The following is a 10,318-nucleotide window of genomic DNA, read 5'->3' as shown; positions in this document are numbered from 1 at the left end:
AGTATCTCAAAATATTAGAATATTTACATTTGAGTTTCATTAAATGACCATCCCTACAGTATAAATTCTTGGTATCTCTTGTTCTTTGAAACCACAATAATGGGTAAGACTGCTGACTTGGCAATGGTCCAGAAGACAATCATTGACACCCTCCTCAAAGAGGGTAAGTCACAGAAGATCATTACTGACTGCTGTATCAAAGCATATTAAATGCAAAGTTGACTGGAAGGAAGAGATTGGTTAGGAAAAGGTGCACAAGCAACAGGGAGGGCCGCAAGCTTGAGAATACTGTCAAGAAAAGCTGATTCAAACACTTGGGAGAGCTTGACGAGGAGTGGACTGAAGCTGGAGTCAGTGCATCAAGAGTCACCACGCTCAGACGTCTTCAGGAAAAGGGCTACCAAGCCACTTCTGAAACAGAAACAATGTCAGAAGCATCAATGGTCCAAAGTCCTTTTTTCAGATAAAAGTAAATTTTGCATTTCATTTGGAAATCAAGGTCTGGAGTATGGAGGAAGACTGGAGAGGCACAGAATCCAAGCTGCTTGAAGTCCAGTGTGAAGTTTCTGAAATCAGTGATGATTTGGGTTGCTGTGACATCTGGTGGTGTTGGTCCATTGTGTTTTATCGAGTCTAAAGTCAATGCAGCCGTCTACCAGGAGATTTTGGAGCACTTTATGCTTTCATCTGCTGACAAGCTTTATGGAGATGCTGATTTCCTTTTCCAGCAGGACTTAGCACCTGCCCACAGTGCCAAAACCACTTCCAAATGACTTGCTGACCATGATATTACTGTGCTTGATTGGCCAGCCAATATGCCTGACCTCAACCCCATATATCCTGGTTCCGAACCAGCCCCAAAACCTTGCTGGTCGAACTTTTCTATGACATCAGTAGGTGGAGCTTTCACTACAGACCGCAGTTTGAAAGGAGCCATTAGGCTTGTTCGAGATGCATCGGCGCTATGTACAGTGATCTGCATATGCAATCAAAGTACCATGAGTGCAATTAGAGAGCAGACGACTCTTTATGCTTTTGCTCTCGCGGTACTTTGATGTACATACACCGATTGATTTACGCGGCGCTTGATGCATCACGAACAAGCATTTTAAAAGCCGTCGGAGTTCAGGTAAATTAACAACATTAACACAACAATTAAATATGTCAGTTCAGAAATGGCCGACAGAAGAGCTCTCCTTCCGCAAGAGATAACAAGCGATTGCGGTCACATGTTGTGACGTAGAGGGTTCTGTTCCCTGCCAGTGGAAACGCGAGCCGGTTCTGAACGAGTGCTACTTTTGGCCGAGCACCGGTTCCAGCTCTGGCACCAGCCCCCGTGGAAAAGCGTTAAGGCTGATCGCTTCCATGCCACACCGCACTGATGCTGTCATTTGTGCTAAAGGAGCCAAGTACTGAGTGCATAAATGAACATACTTTAAAGAACTTGAACTTTCCTGTTTTGCAAATCCCTTTTTTGATTGATCTTAGTAAATATTCTAATATTTTGAGATACTGGATTTTTGACTTTCATGAGCTGTAAGCTCTAATCATCAAAATTAAAACAAATTTTTAAAAAAATGTTTTACTTTACATTTAATGAATCTAGAATATATGAAAGTTTCACTTTTTGAAATAAGTTACAAAAAATTAACTTTTTCCACGATATTCAAATTTTTTTTAGATGCATCTATACAAATATATAGATATAAGAAGAAACAGCAGATAAATATGTGAGCACAGTGAAATGGGGCAGACGTAATTAGGCTCCCAGGAATGTCTGTACCTTGTATGCGATGCTGTTGAGAACCTTCATGGCCAGATCAGAGACATCTGGAAATGGATCAACTGCAAGATGCAGTAGCACCCTCCAAATCTGAGTATTAACAAGCGATTACGGTCACATGTTGTGACGTAGAGGGTTCTGTTCCCTGCCAGTGGAAACGCGAGCCGGTTCTGAACGAGTGCTACTTTTGGCCGAGCACCGGTTCCAGCTCTGGCACCAGCCCCCGTGGAAAAGCGTTAAGGCTGATCGCTTCCATGCCACACCGCACTGATGCTGTCATTTGTGCTAAAGGAGCCAAGTACTGAGTGCATAAATGAACATACTTTAAAGAACTTGAACTTTCCTGTTTTGCAAATCCCTTTTTTGATTGATCTTAGTAAATATTCTAATATTTTGAGATACTGGATTTTTGACTTTCATGAGTAAAATAATGTGTGATTTCCATCAGAGGTTTGGTCTTAAATTTCATATAGGTGGTATTAAAAAGGTCTTAAAAAGTCTTAAATCTAACTTGTTCATATCTGATTAAGTCCATGAATTTGAGGGTATTGGACCTGGAAAGTCCTTGAAAGGTCCTTGAATTTGAAGTTAACCAAGGTGTGGGAACCCTGTTACTAGTGCTGATATAGACTAGTTTCCTGTGACCAATTCAACAGCACCATCTAGTGCTCAGTGTTAATTTCAAGTTCATTTCGTTTTCTGTGAATTTGCATAAAGCTCTTGAAATACTGTTTTTGTAGTTACCAATCATATTTATGAAAATGTTCTCCTCTTTTGCTTTTCAGTTGCGTTCCTTTCTTCAGATTAGGAAGTACAGTCTGGATTTAGCATCACTCATCCTGTTTTCTTACCAGCTCAGCACAGCTCTTGCATACCTGGAGAGTAAACGCTTTGTACACAGGTAAGTGTCCACGTCGTGCAGGCCATCATAATTGATAATGAACAGCACCCATTTCCTGTTGAACGTTTCTGCAGACAGGATCCCCATCTAGTAGCATTTCTGCGTGCATATTTATTATGGAAATAAGGTAGAAAGAACAGCTCTTATAGATGTCTACTCAGCACATTCTAAAGTAAAGTCTCTCTTTTTTTAGGGACATTGCGGCACGGAATGTTCTGGTGTCCTCAGTGGACTGTGTGAAGCTGGGAGACTTTGGTTTGTCGAGATACATGGAGGACAGCTCTTATTATAAAGGTATTAATGTACCCTCTTTAGTACAGATCAGAAAGCCAACACAAAAACATTATTGCTTCTGAATGTGAAACATTCAATATAATATAGTAAATTAAATATGAAAATTAAATTAATTGGATGATATTGAGTTACTACAAATCTAAGTTCTTTCCTACTTTAAATTGTGCAACAATTATGTTCACAAACCATAATAAAAAGAGTGTTATCATCCGCTTGTGTGAATGCTAATATAGTTTTAATTATCGTTATCTTTCTTGGTGTGAATGAGTCTTTACACCTGACTGAATGTACAGACTTCTACTCGTTTTCATTCACTCTCATTGTCTCTTTCTCTCTCTCTTCACAGCCTCTAAAGGAAAACTACCTATTAAATGGATGGCGCCAGAGTCGATAAACTTCAGACGTTTTACCTCAGCCAGCGACGTGTGGATGTTTGGTAAGTGAGTGTGTGTTTTACTTCGATGAATTCCTCTGTTAGAAACAGAGAAACTCAGTCTCATTTTTTTTACATTTAAGAAATTAAATATTACATTATACGTATTTAAAATAATGTGTGATTTCCATCAGAGGTTTGGTCTTAAATTTCATATAGGTGGTATTAAAAAGGTCTTAAAAAGTCTTAAATCTAACTTGTTCATATCTGATTAAGTCCTTGAATTTGAGGGTATTGGACCTGGAAAGTCCTTGAAAGGTCCTTGAATTTGAAGTTAACCAAGGTGTGGGAACCCTGTTACTAGTGCTGATATAGACTGTAGTTTCCTGTGACCAATTCAACAGCACCATCTAGTGCTCAGTGTTAATTTCAAGTTCATTTCGTTTTCTGTGAATTTGCATAAAGCTCTTGAAATACTGTTTTTGTAGTTACCAATCATATTTATGAAAATGTTCTCCTCTTTTGCTTTTCAGTTGCGTTCCTTTCTTCAGATTAGGAAGTACAGTCTGGATTTAGCATCACTCATCCTGTTTTCTTACCAGCTCAGCACAGCTCTTGCATACCTGGAGAGTAAACGCTTTGTACACAGGTAAGTGTCCACGTCGTGCAGGCCATCATAATTGATAATGAACAGCACCCATTTCCTGTTGAACGTTTCTGCAGACAGGATCCCCATCTAGTAGCATTTCTGCGTGCATATTTATTATGGAAATAAGGTAGAAAGAACAGCTCTTATAGATGTCTACTCAGCACATTCTAAAGTAAAGTCTCTCTTTTTTTAGGGACATTGCGGCACGGAATGTTCTGGTGTCCTCAGTGGACTGTGTGAAGCTGGGAGACTTTGGTTTGTCGAGATACATGGAGGACAGCTCTTATTATAAAGGTATTAATGTACCCTCTTTAGTACAGATCAGAAAGCCAACACAAAAACATTATTGCTTCTGAATGTGAAACATTCAATATAATATAGTAAATTAAATATGAAAATTAAATTAATTGGATGATATTGAGTTACTACAAATCTAAGTTCTTTCCTACTTTAAATTGTGCAACAATTATGTTCACAAACCATAATAAAAAGAGTGTTATCATCCGCTTGTGTGAATGCTAATATAGTTTTAATTATCGTTATCTTTCTTGGTGTGAATGAGTCTTTACACCTGACTGAATGTACAGACTTCTACTCGTTTTCATTCACTCTCATTGTCTCTTTCTCTCTCTCTTCACAGCCTCTAAAGGAAAACTACCTATTAAATGGATGGCGCCAGAGTCGATAAACTTCAGACGTTTTACCTCAGCCAGCGACGTGTGGATGTTTGGTAAGTGAGTGTGTGTTTTACTTCGATGAATTCCTCTGTTAGAAACAGAGAAACTCAGTCTCTTTTGCATGTTCAGACAATGAAAAGTTAGCATTAGCATTATGCATGCAGTGCATTTGGGACATTTCTAAAATGTGTGTAAAGAGAGCCTTTTGCAGAGTAGAATTGGAATTTTTCCATTCTGTGTGTGTAGCGACAGTTTAATGAATAGTGTAGATCAGGAAGTGACAGCTCTTGTTTTATAGCCACCTTTAATTAGTGCTAAAGTTGAATCATTAGAGGTGGAATCTTGCAGTTGTCTTCATGTGTATCTAACCTCACTTTGTGTTTCAGGGGTGTGTATGTGGGAGATACTAATGTATGGAGTGAAGCCGTTTCAAGGCGTGAAGAATAACGATGTGATAGGCCGGATTGAGAACGGTGAGCGTCTGGCGATGCCACCCAACTGCCCACCAACCCTCTACAGCCTGATGACCAAGTGCTGGGCATACGACCCCAGCAAACGACCACGATTCACCGAGCTCAAAGGCCAACTAAGGTCAGTCCACACAACTTTGCACAAATTTTGCTCCACTCGTTATGAACAGCTATTATTGATTCAATTCTATTATTGAATTGTTGGTCATGATTTTGAATATTTCTTTGTTGGCATATGTAAAACTTGATATATTAGTGGTCGTCTCCACACTTACATTAACACTACTGGTTTAGAGTCTCATGACCACAGTAAATTAATCTGCCTAATAGCAGTAGAGGGCGCTGTAATGCTCTAGATGTCTGACTACAGTGATTTTGTTTAAAGATTGTTAGTCAAAAAACAGTCTTGTACAGCAAGTAGAGATTCAGCCCAACATGAAACCATACTTGATTGCGAATAGACCTGTAAAGCAATTTACAAGAATTTGACAGCAAAACTGTGGTCATTTACTAATCTGGTTTAGGGCTGTATGGCTCCAATACATAGCTTTGTGTATATTATAAAGATGCTGTACATTTACCATGGTTGTTACGGTTTCATGTAAGTTGTCCGTATCTGTATGTGCATTCTATTTCACATTTTCTGAAGTTCAAGATACAAGAGCTTTATGTGACGTCAGCTGATGCACACTATAATTAGATTTGAATGGGGAGGTGAAATATTTTCTTTACTTTACTCTTTACTAGTTGGTGTCATTACATTGGGTTTATACTTATGTTGTACTTTATATTAATCACAAATCACAAGTTTTATATGCATATTTTACTCTTTACTTTTTCACTTTTTATATTTAGATTATTAATAGTTAATATAAAGCAAATGTTCACTGAACATATTAATTGGAATTATTATTTTATTTGTTACACTATTTTATAATGTAACTTGCAGTTGCGGGATTTCTAAAATAAAAAAGACTTTATTTATTTATTTATTTTGGGGAAAAAAATCATGCTTAATTTCAATAATTATTTATTAAATTGATCAACAGTGACAGTAAAAACATGTAGAATGTTACAAAATTTCTGTTCTGATTTCTATTTCCAATAAATGCTGTTCTTTTTAACAGAAAACAGTTATTTTAAATTGTACTAATAACATTATTAATTGATTAACATTATTAAACATTGATACATTTTAGTGACCATAAACTTTTGAATGGTAGTGTATATGTAAGTGTAAAACACTCAGAAGGGCATTTTAGAGGAAGTTTACTGTTTTTATTCTCGAGTTTTTATCTCTTTCTGAACTGTTTAGGCATGCACACACACACACACACACACACACACACTCCCTGCATCCTTCATGATACAATAGTATTGAGTTCCCAAATGTCTGTTCATGTCCGCACATGCAGTCAGTTCCCGTAAATGCTGATGGAAATGGGAAAAAACGAGCTGTACTCTGACAGGCCATCAAACACCTGAATCCCTAATAATCTGAGGAATCTTGTCTGCCTTAAAAAAAAAAAACATCCAAGTTTTCTATTTGCAAAAACAGATTTGACAGCACTAGATGTTTCCAAGATCTCAAGTTATACACAGATATCCAGATTGAGGCAGATATGTCATGTTGCATCTCAAGTATAAAATTAATTCCTTTTTAGGTATCTTGGATGGAGTGACATTTTTTTTAAATGCGTATTGGAAAATACAGATCCCTTTCTCTACCCTCATTAAATCTGCAGTACATTTCAAGTGTAGAACGTCTGTTTCTAGGAAACCATGTAAATATTTACACTGTTAACTGCATTTATAAAGCCAAATTACTGCCATAACTAGTGCTGAAGCTATCAGAGCAGAGGTTTAGTCAGTGTCCTGTTGTGTTTGATAAGGAAATTAGCTGCTGTATGCTTAAGGTCTATAATTAGTGGATTTATGGTCTTTATGATGTAATTTCAAGGTCAGTGTTGATGGGTCTTGTTTTAAAAGCGCTTCAAATTTGTGATGGCTAAACAGCTGTTGTAATATAACAAAGTTTATCTAACTTCTTCAAAAGTGTCTCTTAAGGTTATTACAGTGAACACTGAGATGAAGTGAGGATTATGAAATGTAATGAAGTCACATGGGTTTGACACACAGGATGCTTAAACTCTAAAGTCCATTGTCTGTTCCTCAGAAGTCTTTGTCAGCGGTAGCAAAAAGAAAGTCTAGTCCAAACAACTTGAGGAATGAATCATTATGTTTGTCTTTGCACTCGATAGTTTGAGTCTAAACACTATTAGCAGTATTTTGTGTGTATGAATTTCTATGTATGTTCAGATGTTTGGTACTTCATTCTAGAGTATATAGACAGTGTAACACATGTTCTGAAATAGCTGTGATTGTTGTGTCACAGCCACACAGTAAAAGTAGTCTCTTTTTTAACTGACTTGCCCTCTGTTTTAGTTTTTTTTTATACATATTTTGTTCACAAATGTTATTAATCCTTAAAGGGATAGTTCACCCAAAAATGAAAATTCTGTCATTAATTACTCACCTTCATGTCGTTCCAAACCCGTAAGACCTTCGTTCATCTTCGGAACACAAATTAAGATATTTTTGATGGAATCTGAGAACTGTCTGACCCTGCATAGACAGCAACGCAACTGAAATGTTCCCAAGTCCACAAAAAGTGCACAAAAAGTATTCTCGTAGCTTCGTAAAATTACGGTTGAACCCCTGATGTCACATGGATTATTTTACAGATCTCTTTGCTACGTGTCTGGGCTTGGGAACATTTAAGTTGCGTTGCTGTCTATGCAGGGTCAGACAGCTCTCAGATTGTTAATTGTTAAATTGTTGTTGTTGTTGTTTTTTTTGACTTTTTAATTTGAACTTTTTAACCATTTTTGTTAAGAAGCATTTTATTAATATTTGAGAGAACAGATTTCAGTCTCATTTCTAAACTTTTGTTTAGAAACATTGGTAATCCTCAAGAGCTTTTAAGCCTGAACTTATGACACCTTTTGGTCTGTTATATTACATTCAGCTAGAGTTTTTGTCTAGCTGAATGTAATAGTTTTACAGCTAGTTTACAAAATTTAGCTGAATTGCTAGTTTTTGTTTTTGAGAGCCTGAGACCCCTGCAGCAGTCATGGTTGTGTCTGGGTATCCTGCATCTCTCTCTCTCTCTCTCTCTCTCTCTCCATCCACACACTCATGGTCTCTCTCAGAGATAATAGAGTTTCCAGAAATAGTCCCTCTCTCAGTCAGCTTGCATTCTCTCACCCCTAAAACTTACATGCTCCAGCATTTCTTCGCACCTCTTGCGTTTCTGTAGCCACCTCTGAGCGCGAGGCTTCATGTACGAACTTCACATATCGACACTTTAAGGACTGTCTGGTGAGTTTTAAGGTCATTACTAACATTTCCATCCGTTAAGACTTTTGTTTGATCACTAAAGCCATTGCTGTGAATTTACTGGAGTTTATTGTGTCTATATTGGTGTCTATCATGAGCAGACCCCACCCTGAAATCACTCTACCATTCAAAGGTTTGGGGTCGGTAACAGTTTTTTAAAAATGTTTTTGAAAGAAGTCCGAAATACAGTAAACAGTAATATTGTTGGAAAAAAATATAAAAATTTAAATAACACTTTTCTATTTTAATATATTTTAAAATGTATTTTTTATTCCTGTAATTTAAATTTAATTCCTTTCATGGCAAAGCTGAATTTTCAGCAGCCATTACTCTAGTCTTCAGTGTTGCATGATCCTTCAGAAATCATTCTAATGTGTTTATTTGGTAATCAAGAAACAACACTTACCACAGTTGAAAACAGTTGTGCTTGTTAATATTTTGTGTAAACGGGGATGTATTTTTTTCGGGATGTAATATTGTAAATGTTTTACTGTCATATTTGATCAATTTAATGCATCCTTGCTGAATAAAAGTATTAATTAAAAAAAAAAATTGAGCATGTGAATATTCACCCTAAGGTAGTTTATTATGCATGAAGAGTTTGTAAATCCTTATATTAGTTTTCAACATGGCTCTTTTTATTCACACAGTCTAGCATGACAGAAGTTGATGGTTTAAATATGTTAACGTGATGAGATGCCCGTCATCCTCTTATTCATGCTGACTTCTTCGAGCTTGTCATGACGTATTTGATTGTGAAATAGTTTGAATAGTGTTTCAGGTATGTGTTGCTTTTTTTCCCTGGTAGTCGACCGTGTGTGGGTTGGGATCTTACACTGACTCGTCTGTGACGATAGAGTGACTCCACCTTTCAACCAATTGCATGAAGTTGGAAATGTCATTCTCTTGAACTCACACCCATTGATAAGAATTAAAGCAAAAATTGAGGGAAAATTTGTCTTTCACATTTGTATAGAAGAGGTTTCTTACCTACCCGCTCTGTAAGAGTGGTTGCAAGCTCAAGTATCCATATTTAGGAATTGTAGTTCTAGAAGAAAGATGTTGTTGTTTGACAGAGGTTTCCATCGCTGTTTGTGCAGTACAATCCTTGCGGAGGAGAAGGCTCAGCAGGAGGAGCGCAGCCGTATGGAGATGAGGAGACAGGTCCCCGTATCCTGGGACTCAGGAGGCTCAGACGAAGCACCACCCAAAGTAAGTAAACAATCTGATGTCCTTGTCAATGTGTAACAGCAAAAATAACATGAGTTTTAAGTCATTGGATTGTTCATGTGTTTTTCATGTTTTTACATTTATGGCAGCCTGAGTTCATCTGGAACACCAGATTTCTTACCAAGGTTAACAGCGTGTCACCATTTGTCACTCTAGCACATGGTGTTTAGTTAGGAGTAGTAGTATGCCTGTGTGTGTGTGTGTGTGTGTGTGTGTGTGTGTGTGTGTGTGTATGTGTGTTTTTAAATGAAAGTGAAAGAAGTACTAGAGTAATTTTCCCTCTGAAACTTTGACTGCAATATTTTTTATTCATTTTTTGTATCAAAGAAAAAGGCTATACATGTATTTCCTGTTGTGATTAATTGATTATTGCGCGTGTTTCTAGTTAACCAGCACTTTTCCAGACATTCTCTTTGTTTATAACCTCAGCTCTCCAGTGCCAGGTCACGTCTTCTGTCACGTAACATCACTGTGTCTTGGATACAACAGCATTCTAGTTTCTCATTTGTTATGATTATATAAGGTGAGGTCTGAAGTACTGA

At 37.3% G+C, this 10,318-nt stretch overlaps 1 protein-coding gene across 6 annotated transcripts in view; it reads left to right on the top strand.

The window, feature by feature from the left end:
• Positions 1-10,318, top strand: part of ptk2ab (protein tyrosine kinase 2ab) — a 71,656-nt gene that overhangs the window by 43,930 nt on the left and 17,408 nt on the right. For all 6 annotated transcript variants that reach the window (XM_016507919.1, XM_016507918.1, XM_016507917.1 and 3 more), the window contains 5 exons: positions 2,569-2,684; positions 2,878-2,978; positions 3,325-3,414; positions 5,064-5,268; positions 9,647-9,758. In XM_016507919.1, coding sequence (XP_016363405.1) covers positions 2,569-2,684; positions 2,878-2,978; positions 3,325-3,414; positions 5,064-5,268; positions 9,647-9,758 — 624 coding nt within the window. The remainder of the gene's footprint in view (positions 1-2,568; positions 2,685-2,877; positions 2,979-3,324; positions 3,415-5,063; positions 5,269-9,646; positions 9,759-10,318) is intronic.

The sequence above is a fragment of the Sinocyclocheilus anshuiensis genome, unplaced genomic scaffold (assembly GCF_001515605.1).
Source record: "Sinocyclocheilus anshuiensis isolate Anshui unplaced genomic scaffold, SAMN03320099.WGS_v1.1 scaffold702, whole genome shotgun sequence".
In the NCBI taxonomy this organism is placed as follows: domain Eukaryota; kingdom Metazoa; phylum Chordata; class Actinopteri; order Cypriniformes; family Cyprinidae; genus Sinocyclocheilus; species Sinocyclocheilus anshuiensis.
Note: the sequence above shows the minus strand (reverse complement) of the source record. Positions and strands in the feature narration are given on the sequence as shown.